The sequence below is a fragment of the Pararge aegeria genome, chromosome 11, assembly GCF_905163445.1.
Source record: "Pararge aegeria chromosome 11, ilParAegt1.1, whole genome shotgun sequence".
NCBI lineage: Eukaryota > Metazoa > Arthropoda > Insecta > Lepidoptera > Nymphalidae > Pararge > Pararge aegeria.
The window spans coordinates 4885392-4904213 of NC_053190.1; the positions used below are offsets into that span (position 1 = coordinate 4885392).

The following is an 18822-nucleotide window of genomic DNA, read 5'->3' on the forward strand; positions in this document are numbered from 1 at the left end:
ACATGATAAAGCCGGTTAATGATTTTTGTTCCTAATATCATTCTATATAATCGATTTAAGCCAACCAACACAGTACACGGGGTTAGGCAAAGGTAAGAATGCCCGCCCACCACAAGGCCCGCTCGCTCCCTACCGTGCTGCTAAGTGCGAAATCGAAAACGAACGGTTAATTAACCCAGTCAAAGCTCACATAATAATGCCGGTTAATGATTTTTGTTCCTAATATCATTCTTTATAATCGATTTAAGCCAACCTCTGTTCGAACGGAACACAGTAATTAATTACTAATTACCCTTTGACTTCTCCTTTGACCTTGAGGAAAGCCGCCATTTTAATACCAGTAGATTATGGTCTAAATATTAAACTAAGGTGTCACTACTAACATTTTACCGTTTTCCCAGTATGTCCTGTAACTATGCTTTTTCTTATGTATCATCTTAGATCTCAATAATTCCGATGAATTTAGAGGATTATGTGCCTATGAAGCTTCGAAATTTCGTTTTGCTTTAATAGTGTTATAATTGAAGCCCCAGCAGAGCCTGATGGTTAGTGAAAAGCCGTAGCCTATGAACAGAACAACACTTCGCAGAGCACGCAAGTTACACGTACTACAAAATACCGAACTGTGTCCATCAATCTGAGGCTTTGGTTTTTAGCCTCATACGCCTGTAATGACATCGGCCAACATCCCCATCAAATACCAATAATAAGCTAAGGATGGCGGTAGTTTTCATCATATCATGATATAAAAAAATAAATATACTACGACAGTGTGTATCACGCCATCTAACCCCAAAGAAAGCGCAGTATGGGTATGTTGATAAATAAATATAAATAAATAAATAAATATACTACGACAATACACACAACGCCATCTAGCCCCAAAGTAAGCGTAGCTTGTGTTATGGGTACTAAGATAGCTGATGAATATTTTTATTAATAATACATATAAATTCTTTAAATATACAGATAAACACCCACACTTAAAAACATTCATGTTCATCAAACAATCATTTTCCAGTTGTGGGAATCGAACCCACGGTCTTGGATTCAGAAAGCAGGGTCGCTGCCCACTGCGCCAATCGGCCGACTTCCCAGGGCGAGTCGGTAGTAGGTACTTCCCCGGGCGAGATCTGTGACAAAAAGCTCTACTACTACTGATATGTTTTAGATATGTGCTACAGCTGGAGAAAACTACATGTAAGAACCATCGTGTTTTAATTTTTTAAATTTAAAATGCATGTAAAAAATTTCCAAGTGTAAATAATAACACTAATAAAAAAATTATAAAAATCTTATTTTAATGTTACCAATATCCTGAAAACTACTGGCCTGCAGTACTGTATTTGCACCTACTGTATTTATCTAATCTTCCGACATTCGAGTACAATAACGCCGACGTCGGCTGCAAATGTTGAAGGAATATATCGTCCCTAAAACGCAGAGTGGCATACAAACAAATCGAGATATAAATACGAATCGTATATAATAGCAATACAAAGCAATTGTTATTAGTATCAGTTAAACGTTTAACGTCTTAAAGCTAACAGGAAAATAATGTTTCCAGTTCTAGCATTTATTTTCCTTTCGATAATAGTGTTATTACTTTTGTACGATCGGTACCGGAAAACCGGAAGACTTCTGAGCAAGATACCAGGGCCAAAAAGATGGCCTTTTATTGGAAATTCATTTCATTTTTTGTTGCCTTTAGGTAAGTGTAGAGAGTATCAAGAGATTCTGAGTTCGGTTCCAGTAACATTTATTGAGTTTATCGCTAAAGAAATTTGCAGCAGTACCTGGGATTTAAGAAATTGGCGTAGTCCACCTCAGAGCCCCGGAGCGCACGTTAAGCCACCGGTCTCGGTTTGTTATCAGTTATATAATAGTGACAATAATCTTTAAAGTCCGCGAAACCACATCGGAGCAGCTTGGTGGGTGAGAGGTGGCCTGCGCCATTAGTGGTTCTTCCTTTCTGATTCGCACCTTAAAGGCCTGGAATGCCCTCCCATCTTCCGTCTTCGATACCTATAATCTGGGTACCTTCAAATCAAGAGTGAATAAGCATCTTCTAGGCAAGCGCGCTTCATCTTAGGCTGCATCATCACTTACCATCAGGTGTGATTGCAGTCAAGCACTTGTCTATATATTAAAAAACAAAAAAAAAAACTTGAGGTTGAGAATGATGAAGTAGGTCGAAAGGCTAACCTATCTTATTTTCTTCTTGAAGTTTTGGGGTCCAACTGCATAACGTAACGTGCGTAACCGTAAGTAGAGAAGTTATTATTTTAGTATCATTCATGTACTTAGGTATATAGTGAACTGTAATAATTAAACATATTGTTTAAAGCCCAAAACTCTAAACACATCTATATAATTGTACAACTTTTAATAACGCCTAAGACTTTGGATTTTTGTTTGTTTGTTTCAACGCATTATTACCTGAAACTAATCGGATTTTAAAAATCCTTTATGCATTTGAAAGTCAAGTTCAGGAAGGCTGTGTAGCGAAGCTATAGCGCGAGCAGGCGATGCGACGCAGTAAAAATAATCTTACCAAAAGTCTAACATTAAATTAATATTCCAACGTGAGACTATTTCAAAGATATTTGTTGACTACCTCGATGGTTCTATTGATTAGCATGTTTGTCAACTGATGCCTTGATCTAGGGTTTGAGTCCCGGGTCGGGCCGATAATTGTAGTACGTTGCAGGACGTGTTCCTTACATGCCCTGCGAAGTGTTGCTCTGTTTACAGGCGATGGTTATCCACTTTCCATCAAGTGGACCAAGCAAATGTGCTTGGTCCGTCAATTAAGACCAAAAAAAATGTATATAATGCTATTACCATCACGTTACATTATTGGAAGAAATTATGTATGATCACTTCATGTGGCAGTGATAGGCAGTGGCGTGCACTTCATACATGCACAAAAGCACTGACTACCCAAAAATATTTGTATAACTCATAAGGATATTTCCATTTTATGCCATTTTCCTTCTTTATGCATAAACCTGGTCAAAAACCCTGTGCACGCCACTGGTGGTAGGCCCACATGTACGAGTATAAGGATTTATTGAATTTGATAAATTTGATTAAGTGTCTTCTTTAAAGTCCTGCATCCCGCAATGGAGTAGCGTTAGTAAAATAAATTAGCCTTAAGGCTGCTTTTTCACAAGAGCCAAGACATGTGTTAAACTGTGTAGCTGAGGATGGAAATGTTATCATCCAATACGGAACGTTTATTTTCTTATCCCATCTTTAGCTAAACTATTTAATACTATTTATTAGCTTTAAGCTGTGCGCATTGGGTAGAAGCTCGACTTCACTTTAGGGGGGGGGGCGAGTTCGAATCCAAGCACGCACCTCTAACTTTTCTAAGTTATATACGTTTTAAGTAATTAATATATCACTTGCTTCAACGGTGAAGGAAAGCATCGTAAGGAAACCTGCATGCGTGAGAGATCTACATAATGTTCTCAAAGGTGTGTCCACACCAATCCACACTGGGCCAGCGTGGTGGACTACGGCCTTAACCCCTTCTCATTGTGGGAGGAGACCCGTGCCCTGTAGAGGCTGTAGTGGGCCGATAATGGGTTGATGTGATGCTGATGATGCTTTTAGCTAAGGACTGGTGGAATCGAGTTCAATGGAGCAATGTTTTTTGTATAAAGGGATACGTTCTACACAGTGGCGTGCACTTCATACATGCGCAAAAGCACTGCTTACCCTAAAATTTATATATAGCTCGTATAGGGACATGATTTTGCTGTTTTATGCAATTTTTCTACTGTATGCATACCCTGGTAAGATACCCACTGCACGCCACTGGTTCTACAGATTGGAACTTTGTATTTTAACTAGGGATTCGCTAATGAGGTCTCATTGTTTCGTAGCCTAGCTTTGAGCTCAGCTACATCGCACATCGGTGATGGAATGGTGACCTAACGTTTTTTTTGCTATCGTTACGTAAACTATAAATATAACTAATAGCTAATTACTCTTGAATGATGTCATAGTAGGTATATTTATTAATTTTTTTATTTATTGTTACGAGTTTCTCAATATATATCTTCTCAATATATATATATATATATATATATATATATATATATATATATATATATAATATAATGCTAATATATCTTTATATATATATTTCTTGTGTGCGTGTGTATGTCACTGAACTCCTCCTAAACGGCTGGACCGATCTGAATTAATTTTTTGGTATGCATTTGGGTGGCACCCTGAATGGCTCAGAATCACAAATCAGCCCGACAGATGGCGCTGGGATGCGCTAGTATATATATATTTTTTTTTTCTTTTTTTAGATGAACTATTTTTATTTCTACGGATAGTGTACAAAAATTTTGGTGGTCTACATCAATTGCATGCTTTCAATGCTAGAGCCGTGGGTTTATATAATCCCGAAGATATTGAGGTAAGTATTCATTATTTATAATTAAAACTAATCGTTACTTCTTATTTTTAATTTAAATTTTAGTGGTTCCATCCCATGTGGTTTTAAGTTAGAGGTCTCTGGTTCGAGTCCTGGCCATATGGGAATTTATAATTTCTGATGTATCTCTGGTCTGGTCTGATGGGAGGTTTCCGCCATGGATAGTTACCATTATAGCGTTCTGGTACGATGTTGCGTAGTAACTGATTAGGGGTAGGCATGGGCTTAATAGAACTGCCATTCGACCTAACAGGTTAACCTGCTACCATCTTAGAATACATCACTTATAACCAGATGAGATTGCAATCAAGGTCTAACTTGTAGTAAAAAAAAAACACTAATATTTAATTTTACTAATAGTTAATTGGTTCGTTACAAACTGTCGCAGCATCCAGACAAATGTAAAATGTTTAAAGATTTCGATTGGCGTAAAACAGGGAGGGTTTGTTTCGCTAACGTTTTTGAAAATTTATGTCAAGGACTTTCAAGAACTTCTGGTGAATAAAATTAGATGTACTTATTATGTATCTACTAGTATTTTTACCGCACTGCACCACATTTATAGGTAATAAAGTTTAGGGTTGTTGTTTTAAATGGATTTGCATTTATATTTCAGAAAATATTGTCATCGGTTCGTTACAACTATAAAGAGGGAGTGTATCAATTTCTTAAACCTTGGCTGGGCGAAGGTCTATTAACAAGTAACGGTAGGTAAAATCGATAAAATTAAAGTTGAAAAGTTATTTGTTACCTAAAACATTTGTGCAGCATGTTAATTTTTCAGAATTCTGAATTAGGGGGTACAACTAGGAGAGTTTAATTATCCTATCGTATCCTTTATCTCCTACTTCTAACATCTACTGTCATAATCAACTCGTCTGCCCAGCATGGTGGTTATAGACAAACCCTTGCGTTGGGAGACTGTTATAGACTATTGGTGTTTGATGATCCTTTATGTGAATCACTTTGTAATATTGCAGGAATTAAATGGCACCAGCGACGTAAGTTGTTAACGCCAACTTTCCACTTCAATATTTTAAAGAAATTTTCGATTACATTCACTGAACAAGCTGAAGAGTTTATGAAAAAAGTAGAGGCGGAGGTCGGCAATGCACAAACCGATATACTGCCCTTGATAAGCTCTACAACTCTCCGTGTTATGTGTGGTGAGTTTTCTTTGCTCATAAAATTGCTATCTCATAAGAAATATCTTGGACTTTGATTTTTTAACAAAAATAATACCTTGTAGTTCTTCTTATAGCAATTCGCGAACGAAACCTTTATAGCCTAAGTTTGAAGTTGACAAATTTAGTTATTACCTACTATCAACGTATATAGTAGTAGAAAAGTGAGATTACAGAAGGTTCGAAAATAATTTTTATTCAGGAAACTCACAAAAATAACTCTAGACTAAAGCAAAATATTTGTATTTACAGAAACGGCTATGGGAACCTCAATGAACGAAGGAATCGAATCTGTTATGGAGAAATATTTTAAAGCTATAGATATAGTCGGAGAGTCAGTTGTAAAAAGATTATGTAGAATCTGGCTACATTTTGAAGTCTTCTTCAAATTGTCATCAATTGGACGTATTCAAAAAGCAGCGTTGTCGGACTTGCATACATTTACCAATAAAATAATCATGGAAAGAAAACAATTTTTGAAGGATATTAAGTCGAATCAACTGGGAGATGGTGAAAATCTAGGCAAGAAAGGAAGACTAGCAATGCTGGACTTGCTAATTGAAAATGAAAAATTAGGTAACATTAATGTCGAAGGGATTAGAGAAGAGGTCGATACATTTATGTTTGAGGTAACCATTGTTTTTGAAGTTTTATTATTCACAACATAAGATATGATAAGTAGATTCGAAATAAAACATTCTATATTTAGGTACAACGGCCAAGAAATCGATATAAACACATCATCGTCATCATCATCAATTTAGGGTTTGTGTTTCCTCCAACAATGAGAAGGATTAAGGGCGTAGTCCACGACGTTGGCCCAAAGCAAATTGGTGGACTCCACACTCTTTTGATAACAATAACTTGAACTCTCAAGAATGCAGGTTTCCTCACGATGTTATCCATTACCGTTGAATCAAGTGATATTTTAATTGATTAAAACGCACATAACTAAGAAAAGTTACAGGTGGATTTGAACTCGGCCCCCCGAAAGAGAAGCTGCAGTCCTAACCACTAGGCTATCGTCACTTCATACTATATAATTACATATACAAATAAAAATAATATTCACTCCGCGAATTGATAGCGGATTCCTTTTTTGTGGTTAAAAACATAATGTTGCTGTTTATGGTAAATAAGCTATGTTTTGCTTTTTTTTTTCAGGGCCATGACACAACGGCTATGGCTTTATCGTTCCTGATAATGGCAATTGCTAATGAGCCAGCAGTACAAGTAAGTTTGTAAATATCTATTGATTTTGTTTTTAACTGTATTAATATCATTAAAATAATCTTCTTATTCTTGCCCCCTATACCACGTAGTATTTAATAGTATGGGGTCGGCACGGTCGGAGAAGTCATTTGACTTCTTCACACATGAAGACAGGCTAATTATGAGGGTTTTGTAAATATTTTTTTGGGAATGTTTTGAAAAAGTTAGATACCTAATGCAAATTTTTTGCGTACAAATCTCTGAATTAAACTTAATTGACAGATCTTACAGCAAATCACTCTTTTTTTACGGGGGAAAATGTAAAAAATATAGCAATAATTTAAGACCGTTTATATTAGTTATAGATATTTTGCGTGCAGCAGAAACACTGTCAGATTTTATACAAATCTTTAAACGAAGCTTTACATAACTTTTACGAAAACTAATCGGGACACAAAAGTGATTTTGTTTGTTTGTAACATCGCAACAATGTTTTGTTTTTAAAACTTAATTTACAAATGGTTGAACCGGTTGTTGTCTTTGCTATTATTTGTTTGTTGTTCTCCTGTTATTATGAAAAAATTGCAGATTTGTATGATATTCAGAAAGTGGACGGTTAGGTACCTACTATGAAATAAAATATTTGATTTGAATGATTTGGGCACGGGTCTCCTCCCACTGAGAAGTCCACTCCTAATGAGAAACGTTCAGGCTGAAGTCCACCATGCTGGCCCAGTGGTGCACTCACCGTGCCTTTGAGAACATTAAGTAGAACTCTCAGGCATGCAGGTTTCCACACGATGTTTTCCTTCTCCATAGAAGCAGGGGATATTTTAATCCCTTAGAACGCGCATAACTCTTTGAAAAGATAGAAGTGCGCTGGGATTCAAACTGGGCTCCCTGAAATCCAAGCCGAAGTTCTAAACGCTCCAAAACTAAACCGCAGATATAAAATAAGAAAAGGGGAAAACAAGGTACTCATTATATTGATACTGTTTTTTTTTGTAGGAAAAATTATATGATGAAATGCAAACTATTTTTAAAAGCTCTCAACGCCCGGCCAGTATGCAAGATCTAAGTGAAATGTCATATCTCGAATGTTGTATCAAGGAATCCTTACGATTATATCCAAGCGTGCCATTTATATCACGATTTGTTACTGAAGAATTGAATCTAAGTAAGTTCTCATAGCCTTAGTGCAATTTAGGGGACCAACGATATCAAACGAGTCACTGGAAGTCAATTGAAACAAGCCGCCTAGGACCATGGATTTTGAAACTCACTACAAAATAGTGAAATACTCTCACAGATTTTGTTTCATAACGAACTGTGAAAGATGAGTGTAAAAGGAGGTTTTCATTGTGACCATAGCAATAAAGATATTGTTGACACATCTGGTTGTTTGTAGGCATTGTACCAGTACGATTTAATCGGTGGTAATTAGCCTTGGCCAAAGCTTGCCAAGTCAGGTATTCAGTACTTTACGGGAAATTTCTTTTCCAGGCGGCTACACAGTTCCGGCAAACACAAACTACCACATATTCATATATGATTTACATCGTCGCGCGGACCTCTATCCTGAACCGGAACGTTTTATACCCGAGAGATTCCGTCCAGAAAACTGCATTAACCGACATCGATACGCTTTTATACCCTTCAGCGCGGGACCTAGGAACTGCATTGGTAATTTTTTAGCTGATTCTGATAAGATACCAGCGACGACAACGCATAAAATAATACTTTGATTTCCAACGTTATAGTATTCATTTCCTATATCACTGTAGAAAAAAGTATTTAGTATCTCGAAAAAAAAATGGAGTCAACCTTAAATATGTGTGAACTATCTGTTATCCATTTAACTTGTGGATAGATATTATTATGTTTGTATTAAGTGACGGACGATTGGCGCAGTTTGCAGCGACCCTGCTTTCTGAGCCCAAGGCCGTGGGTTCGATTCCCACTACTGAAAAATGTTAGTGTGATGAGCATGAATGTTTTTCAGTGTCTGGGTGTTTATCTGTATATTCTAAGTATTTATGTATATTATTCATAAAAATATTCATCAGTCATCTTAGTACTCATAACACAAGCTACGCTTACTTTGGGGTTAGATGGCGATGTGTGTATTGTCGTAGTATATTTATTTATTTAATTTAAGTCTTGCAAAGTTATGGGTAACTTTTGAAACTAAAATTTAATACCTCAAAAGACTGAACGCCAATAATTATTGTCTACTCTAACTCCCTTGTTAATAAATGAGAAGTAAGGTCAGCATAGTCAAGCAGTGTTTTGTCACACTTTAACTGACTGCATCTTTCAAATGTCAGAAGGGGACCAAAATCTGGGTTACTACAACGTTAGACTACGTTAATAAAAAGGAGACCAGATATTTCATTTACAGATTTAATACAGTGTGCGCTAGTTAAATAGATATTGATGGCTGCGTATTTCATGATCAGAGCCGGAAGGAAACATATCATCAAAGAACGAATTAACGGCTTATCTTAAAAAAAATCTATATTTCAGGTCAAAAGTTTGCGATGCTTGAAATGAAGACACTGGTATCCAGTTTGATACGAAGATTTCGTTTAGAAGCCGTCACAAAGCCATCTGACATACAATACAAAACTGCTCTGGTGCTACGTACTCGTAATCAGCCAATATATGTACGCTTCCATCGCAGATCGAGTTAAGGCAAAAGTTCGGTTAAAAAGCTTGTAATTGAAGCAATTTCTTGCGGTAGTTAGTTAGTATTTAGACGAACATTACAGAAAATAATTAAAATCTACAAGATATGAGAACTAATTCGGAATTTGTGAACCTTTCTAATCCTTACTAATACTATAATGTGAAAGTGTTCTTTGTTTGCCTTTCCTTCACGACCTGTGCCAAAAATCAACTAACTCTAGGGCCAAACTCTAGTTGATTGATCAACTTAAATTTTCGTATTAAAGTTATTGATAGGTTAATTGATTGGTAAAGCTAATTGAAGGTAGAGGGTTGATATTTTTAGTGTGTAAATCATTTTTCTAGTGCGAGTCGGGTATATCAAACTCTTTAAATTATGAGTCTACTAGTGACCCGCCCAGCTTTGCGCGGATCTAGATACTAATGTGGGGCAGTTCGGAGTGATAAATAATATTTTGATTATAATTAGTCTATCCTTAAAGGTATCTTTACGTACTATTTTTATTTTACTCGCTGGAGAGTACCAATAGCGATCGCTAAGCACACGCCGTGCCCGCCGACCGCTGCCAACACGGACCTTTTCCTATTTTCATAAATAAGATTAGGCAATTTGGTTTTTCAACGGGGTCGCTCAACTACCGACGCTGGTGTTGAGCTAATACAAAATATATTTGAAGCCTGGGAGGAGTAACGTTTGATTGTTTTGTACATGAAATGTTAGTCAGAAAACTACACCACTACAGTGAAGCTCACAACTTGATCAGTTACTACTTGCACAACAGGGTTCAAATTGTAGACGTTAATGGGAAGCGTTCTAATGGGTTAGTTGTGAAAAATGGTGTTCCTCAGGGTTCTATATTAGGAACTTTTTAATTCCTTATTTATATTAATGACCTTCCTTACCTTGCTAAAGACAATCGCGGAATAGTATTGTTTGCTGATGATACATCACTAATGTTTAAAATTATAAGACGTGTAGCTAATACACGATGACGAATTAAACAACTCTCTCGCAAAAGTAATACAATGGTTTGAAGCTAATAATTTGGTTTTAAATGAAACATACATTTCGAAGTTTTACATTCACCTTTTTATGTACAATAACGTTGTACATTGATTTAATATATCTCGTTAGGTTTAGCCAGCGATTGCAATGTTAGTAGTAATACATAATAGCCACGAGGAATTAAAGAATAGATTCATATAAGATGGCCGATTTACTGCTACTTCATTCCCACAATATTATTCGAAGGAGATAGCACGATATTGGCCGCCTTATTGAAATCTTGTCTTCATTCGCGCTGTTTATACTTACTTATTATAAAAAAAAAAACATTGATTTCTTTCTCGTCTATTCAATGCATATTTCATACTTCTCATTTCATTTGCACGCAATCTGCGTATTATTTAGTCAATAGTCAATAGTCAATAGTCATTTATTCATAAATATTAATATTATACGTCACAAAGTAATTATTCAATAATAAATTGTCTCATGCAAATGTATATTGTAATTTTATAAATTCATTATAATATTATTCTATAATAACAAATAAGTAAAGTCAATCTTCACAATATTTTACCATCCAAGAATTCATTATAACTGTAGAAAGCCTTCTCGACAAGCCAAGTCTTCAGTTTTTTCCTAAATTATTATTTGGTGCATCTCTTATGCTACCTGGTATCCTATTGAAAACTTCTGGGCCCATGCCTGCTACAGTCTTTGTAGCTTTTTTAAGGCTGTGATATTTGGATAGAAGTCTATGAGGGTATCGTAAGTAACAATGACTCCTTTTGTCAAACTCGTTTCTGTGCTGCTCTACGTATACTGCTACATTATAAATGAGTAGGCAAGGCAGCGTTAAAATACCTAGTTTAATAAAGTAGGGTCGAGCTGGGGTGTCTTGCGATACGTGAGCAAGTATCCTGACTGCCCGCTTCTGCAATTTAAAGACGCGTTCCCAATCGGCACCGCGTCCCCACAAATCAATTCCATACTGAAGAAGGCTTTGAACAGAAGCAAAGTAGCAAGCATACGTTGCCTCTGCTGACAAAGTATGTGTAACGCGCTTTAGAGCGAAACAAGCTGTAGAAATTTTGCCACATAATTTGTCGATATGCAAATTCCATTTTAAGCCTTGATCTATCTGGAAGCCCAAAAAAGTAGCTTTATCGACCTGCTCAACTTTTTGGGCTTGAATGGAAACAGACAGGCACCGACGCTTCCGACCGGCTAGATTAAATTGCATAAACTGTGTCTTTGTGATGTTGAGGGCTAGACCATTTGTCAGAAACCATTTAAAAGTAAGTTCAGCCGTTCTGTTTAATTTATTTTCAAGGTCATCCAACGTTAATGCTGTTATTAGAATTGCTACGTCATCAGCATACATTTAATATAAAGGCTTCTTATTTCAACGTCTGACTAGTTACACTGCCGTTATTTCATGCTGGATAAGGATTTTTCTATTGCATAACATCTGAAATTACATAATATAATATTATTAGATTTTGTATTCGTTGGATTAAGACTGTTTGTCTAAATAATGGAAGTTGGATAAGATCGGAATTATTATGCTGTGTTTTTCCACGCCCTGACATTTGTAAGGTGATGTCAATTGTAGTATGACCAAACACTGCATAACTATTCCGACGTTATGCCACGTTTATTATTACAGCGTTTAAAGGATTGATTTGTAAAGGAAGCGTAAAGTCGGAATAAGTTGTTATCATGAGTGTATCATGTTCTGACATCTGAAAGGAGATGTCAGTTGGAGTGTGGCAAAACACTGCATAACTACTTTTTTATTGTTATTGAATTATCTTTAGATTTTTAAATCCACTGACCTCTAATATACTATAGAATAGAGGTCATTGGCTACATGGCTTAAGTTAAGTTCCGCGTTACATTGGAATTACGGAAAACAGGAAAAAATTAGTTTGTGAAGAACATACTGAAGTTGACGACGAATTGACTTAATATAATATGCAAGGAACTCTTTCTTTTACGCATGGCTGGGACTTGAATGCCCTCCCGAGTTCTGTGTTTCGTAACTCTTACGACTTGGGTATATTTCAGTTCATTTGGAAATAAATGTATTTGTACTTTTGTTGTACGCTACACAAAAATACAGAATAAAATAGATGTATATATAGCCTGCCATTAATAAAATAATGATATAAATATTTACCCCAGATTCCTTAAATATAACATACCTTGAGAGCTTTCCTGAACTTAGTGGACATTAGGCTAAAAAGTATCGGGTTCAAGACGATACTGAACCAACTATTAATGAGCACAGTCTTGTAGCCGATGCTCCAAAGCTGAAAATAAAAATATTGTTTTAATTTTTTTTAAGTGAAACTTCTTTATCGGGGTTGGAAAAAAATTTAGTGTAACATTTTTCAGCTACGCGTCACATTTTTTCGTTACGCGCCGTCTTTTTCTTGTCCCAACCACGGTTGATTCGAGTTTATTCGAACTTCAAATGCATTGCAAAATTTAAACGGCTGAAGACGTAAGCATATATCATAATACTAATGATGTTGTTAACATTGTAACTTCATCGATAGATTTTCTGTTCTTTCTCCTGACTTATGTATGGCTCAATGCCAAATGGAAAATAGGATGAATATTTTGATTGTTGCACTTTATATATCTCCAAATCAGAAGTTGGACGATATTATTAATTTTTTTCTTCCTCCTCCCTCTTCATGCCTCTTTACTCGGTTGCAATAATGATAAAAAACCGATCTGCATCAGAAAAATCTTTGAAGCTAGTTGAATTTTTGAAAGATTATTTGAATTTTATATATTCTTACCCGCGACTTCGTCTGCGTTCGATTTTGTTTTTAAAGTATTCAGTATCGCTAAGCCTTAAATGAGTATAGTAGTATATATATAAAACATGTGACTGTAAATTAATTATAGAGAAATAATTTGCAATAAAATAAAATTGCGACTATAATTAAAGATCTATGCTATCCTATCTCTTAAGTTGGACCAGACTGCTCATGGTGTGCCAATTTAATTTTAAATCGGTTAAGCAGTTTAGGAGTCCATCGCGGACAAACATCGTGACAGGAGATTTATATATATTAAGATTAAAAAAAAGTCTCAAACATTAACAACAAGATCTCAATCGGAGTTTTTATGGAATGTAAACAATATTTGACGGCCGACTGGCGCAGTGGGCAGCGACCCTGCTTTCTGAGTCCAAGGCCGTGGGTTCGATTCCCACAACGGGAAAATGTTTGTGTGATAAACATAAGTGTTTTTCAGTGTCTGGGTGTTTATATGTATATTATAAGTATTTTATTTATATTACCTATTCATAAAAATATTCTTCAGTCATCTTAGTACGCATAACACATGCTTACTTTAGGGCTAGATGGCGATGTGTGTATTGTCGTAGTATATTTATTTATTTATATTTATATTTCATATTTCAGTTACCATAAGCCATAATAATAATATTACAATTAAATTAAAGCTGTAATTATCTTAGTAGTAATAAAGTAAAATGACATAATTGTATTATTTGTATTCATGTCCATGATAATAAAAGAGACATGTAAGAAAATAACGGTTCGTCTTAATATTTACAGAGAGAGCTTATAGGACTGGGAAATTATCCCGGAAAAAAAGCACGACTCCTTTATATATCCCCAAAGTAAGCGATGCTTGTGTTATGGGTACTAAGATAGCTGATGCATATTTTTATAAATATAATACACATAAATACTTAATGTACACATCAGCACCCAGACACTGAAAAACATCCATGTTCATCCCACAAACACTTTCCAGTAGTGGTAGCCAACTGCGCCAACCGGCTGTCTAAATTAAATTTTGTTTTAGTTAAATTTTTGCGAGCCCACTGAGCTCATCGACTTAAATCGATAAAAAGTTATTTTCAACTTCCCCAAGTCCAGTTGGACAGGTTTTTTATATTAATAACAATATTGGTGGACAAAGCAGATGGCCTGATGGTAAGTGGAAAACTACCGCCTATAAACAGGTAAACACTAAACAGGGCACGCAAGGAACTCTTTCTTATACGCATGGCTGGGATTCGAACGCCCTCCCGGGTTCTGTGTTTCCTATCTTTTACGACTTCTTCGATCTTTAAGACAAAAGTGAAAAGGCATCTTCTAGGCAAGCGCGTCCCATCTTAGGCTATATCTGCACTTTCCATCAAGCGCTAGTCTATTACAAATTTAAAAAAAAAATTAAATAAGACACCTGATATCACATACCTGATCCAATTGCATTAGTTGCCGCATATCCAAAGAGAAAATGAGTATGCGAAAAGTAAAGAATGGTAGCCAGCAGATTAGAAATGAAAGCGTCATCGCTACTGAAAACATTAAAGTGAGTATTAAATATAATTATCATTCTAAGTATGCTAAATAAGTAATTGATTTTCATGTGAAATAGCTAAAATTTTCTTAAGATCCATGGGGCGATTTTAGTAATTTAATGGCTTAACTCGTACTAGTTTTACCGTCGCACAGCTCATCCGAATTATTGTGTTTGGAATTCTAATATAGAAAAGAAGAATATAAAAAGTATTTATTTGGGAACTACAACAAAAATAATATTTTCTAACTGAACAAAAACGAAAAAGTGAAAAAAATATGTTTGTGGACCCAAATTGGTCTCAAAAAAAATTATTTCGATCGGAATGCAAGAGAGCCTTAAGTTTCTTTACTTTTTAGTAGAATTATTAAGTTTCCTCTTTGAAAACAGTGCTCTTTATGTAGTGTGTACAGTTTAAAGTAATATATAAACAATCCATGGATAACCTCACAAGAACATCCTACAATCTGCCATTGTAAAGAGTGTTCTGAAAAAGAAAACTGGACAAAAGCGAAGCATTCAATATAATGCTGTTAACTATTTGCACGTAGTTTTACTATTCATTCAAATCTATCTCTCGAGCTTGTTCTTATTAAACTCTTGTACGTAATTAAAAAAGACTCACCAGTAAGTTTATTGACTTTGCTCCTGTTATCTCTATGGTTGAATATCTTTCTGTTAGAATTCGATTTCTCAGTTGTGTTTACTTTTAAAGCTATCATTATGTATACAAACAGTATGATCCCCAAGGGTACTACAAATGTCACCAGAGCCAAAACTCCATTCACAACTCTAGCAGCCGGACTGGGTACTGTGAAACATACTGACATGTGGTTTGTTCTGATCAGCTCCACCGTCAACACTTCAGGAGTCGTCTCCAAGATTGCTATAATCCATATTATTGTTATCACCTTCATCACTCTTTTCAAAGGAGGCGAAGACTTTAGCATCAACGGATACCAAATCGCTACATACCGCTCTATTGCTAACGCCGTCATGACCAAAGTGCTATTATTCCACAAGAATATAACAAAGAAAAAATGGATTTTGCAAGCGATATTCCCAAACAAGTATGATTCAGCCAAAAACAAATACACTTCCAGAAAGATGGCAAAGGACACTACCGAGTCTGATACAGCCATGTTGAAGAGGTAGAAGTTAGTAGCCGTGTGCATGCTTCTATCGTTGTAGATAACTATGCATGTCAGAAGGTTCCCGATGAGACCAACCACGAAAATTGATAAAAGGATAGTCGAAATAGTTACTTGCAGCCAAACTGGATCGCTCCCCATTGCCTTTCTTAAAAACAATGTCCATAACATCAAATTGTTCTCATATTCCGAGTCGTTCGTTAGGTTATTCATAACTCACGGATTAAATTATACATAACACACTAATTCAAATGAAGGCTCTTTAAGTATTTTGTTCTAAATGCTCTAAAAATTTACACTGATATGTGCCTTCACGTTCGCCGCCCCGTTGCGTAATGGTCAATGTTTGTTTTCAACGTAACAGTGAGTTTAATCGTGTTTGCAGAATAAACTATTAAATAGATTAAACTTCCTGAAAAATTCCACTGTTTGCTCGGCAATTACCTGAGTGTAAGTAAATAGTTTGTAGTTCTGTATTAAAAAAGGGTGAAGGGTTATAGTGATCCGCACGTTTTGTCAAGACCAGCTCCGTTAGTGCGTTGTCATGCAGGTTGTTTGAGCTGAGGAAGCTTGTGCACAATCTGCCTTTTAGTAGCCCCGATGCCCGCTCCCGTGGCGAGGCAATTCCTACAAGAACCTAAGGCCAAGTTCAATTCAATGTGTAACAGTCACGTAGATATCCTTGTCGCAGACGCTACGAACTTTCATTATCATGATACGTGTTGATGCGCGGTCTGCTCTGGTACAAAACGACTGGTTCTATGTTGATTTAGATAGAAGCTGGCGGAATGATACACAATGCTATAATCCCTGAAAACTGGCGAGGCTGTTTGTGCCGAGACTAACATTTACCCGATCCGTTCGCCTTATTCTTATCGTCGACGCGATCAACTATCAAGATCATAAGACGCTTATTTCAATTTTGTCGACCTCCTCGACGCAGTTCGTATGTTGTGGTCTGATTAGGAGAGGTTGCGGGCTCGAACTTTATAATTCAATATTTCCTCCCGTCTGTCTAGTGAGAACCTTCGGCCGTTGCTAGTTTTAGTATTAAGTACGATGCCTCCATAGAATAAAAGACATACATAACCCTCATTCAGCCATTATCGCCTGAAGTGCATTGTGTCCAAAAAAAGTAAAATATTTACAAAATATTTTGTGAGACATAAACTACATACGACTCGTATCACAAATCAACTTTAGCAAATATAATAAGCATGTTGAATGAAAACAAAAGAAAAAAACCATTTGATAACGAGAAGCAAACGGTCAGATCTGATTCGGATGTGTTAAACAGCGATTTGATTTGTGCAGAAACATGGCGCTCTACTACTTAGAAGCTTGTCACGCCACTAGGTAGTTTTCCTTTTTTCTTCATTTGGTATGAAGAAAAAAGAAAAATTGTATGATATCAGGTTTTCATGGATTATGAGATTCTATAGAATTGCTCAATCAAACCAAATTCAATGTAAAATCAATGAGAACTACAGACATTCTCAATGTACCATCAACGCTTAATCAAAACACATAGGTACATTATTCAATAGAAATTGTGTCAGGCAGTGGAAACAATTATGTTCTGTTTTGTTCTGTTCTGTTTGTTCTGTCCTCAGTGATTAATCAATAATAGTAAATTAGACGGGTATGGGAGAAAATCAGTTTTTCTCTCGTTTTCAGTCCCTTTATTTTGACCGTCGCGTGTCGAAAGAATGCGTCCCTAACCGATAGAGGTTGAATGAACGTTGCTGGATGGTTATTATTGACTAGTTTTTGCCCGCGACTTCGCTCGCGTTATGTTCCATTGTCAATAAAAAAAAGTCTGTCTGCTAATAGAAAAATATGAACTATAAAATTTATTTATAGACAATATTCTATACTGATCTATCAGTAGGCACCAAAACTACACTAAACTACTGAGTGAACTTACGCGTGAGCAAGCTACGTAGGCCTGCCCATGTGAGAAGCAGATTTTTCTCTGTGTATAGTCATTGCAAAACATACTTTGAGGAGAAACTGTAATCGTTTGAATTCAAACGGAAAATCGTTCACAATTTAGCGAATCCGTGCTAAAAATGCAGTTTTTCGTTTCGCACACCTAGTTATAATTGTAGCTTCCAATATTATAAGATGCGAAGTTTTGACTTTCGGCCTGGTCCCGTTGCATAGTTTAGGTGATTTCAAATTTCTCAAAAACATAATGGGAGTAAGAATAAGCCATGGCAGACCCGGTGGTTTCAACGAATTCAAAAATTCGACAGGATAATTAATAGCTCTTCTCTTCTTTGTCTTTTTTTGGCTAAAGTATGGCTTATTATGAAAATAAGCAATATTTGGATAAATTTTCAAACTTAACTCTTGAATTGTAGTTACTACTGAGCACAAATTTGCCGGGATGGTTATTATTACATCAAATGTCGGAATATCCCCGTTGCCGATTTCAATTGGAAGGTTAGAAAGTCTACCAACAGGCTTATCTCCTCCAAACAAAGAAGTAAGAACAGTTTAAATTCAGTCAGTCACTTTTGCCTATATTGATATACCAAGTTTTATTAAAAATCAGAAACTGTCATATAAATTTTCATCCCCTATTTAATGTCTTTGGGGGTGGAAATTTTAAAATTTGTGAAACATATGTTTCTTCAGTTTGAATCGAAAACCTAAAATCAAAGTTTCATGGATGTAACTTGAAAAATAAATAATTATGGACTATATTAAATCAACTAAAAATTTTTTAAACATTCATATCTCTAATTTTATGATAGCTCTTGCTGT

At 35.9% G+C, this 18822-nt stretch overlaps 2 protein-coding genes across 2 annotated transcripts; one reads left to right on the plus strand and one right to left on the minus strand.

The window, feature by feature from the left end:
- The first annotated feature begins 1540 nt into the window (after positions 1-1540).
- Positions 1541-9755, plus strand: LOC120627289 (cytochrome P450 4C1-like). Its single transcript, XM_039895233.1, has 9 exons — positions 1541-1711; positions 4329-4438; positions 5073-5163; positions 5437-5622; positions 5893-6269; positions 6805-6873; positions 7861-8029; positions 8356-8535; positions 9379-9755. The coding sequence occupies exons 1-9, from the start codon at positions 1558-1560 to the stop codon at positions 9543-9545; spliced, it is 1503 nt and encodes a 500-aa protein (XP_039751167.1). The 5' UTR covers positions 1541-1557; the 3' UTR covers positions 9546-9755.
- Positions 9756-11952: 2197 nt separating this feature from the next.
- LOC120627384 (neuropeptides capa receptor-like) lies at positions 11953-16263 on the minus strand. Its single transcript, XM_039895378.1, has 4 exons — positions 15525-16263; positions 14797-14897; positions 12754-12861; positions 11953-12017 (listed from the first exon to the last, which is right to left on the minus strand). The coding sequence occupies exons 1-4, from the start codon at positions 16261-16263 to the stop codon at positions 11967-11969; spliced, it is 999 nt and encodes a 332-aa protein (XP_039751312.1). The 3' UTR covers positions 11953-11966.
- Between the last annotated feature and the right edge of the window lie 2559 nt (positions 16264-18822).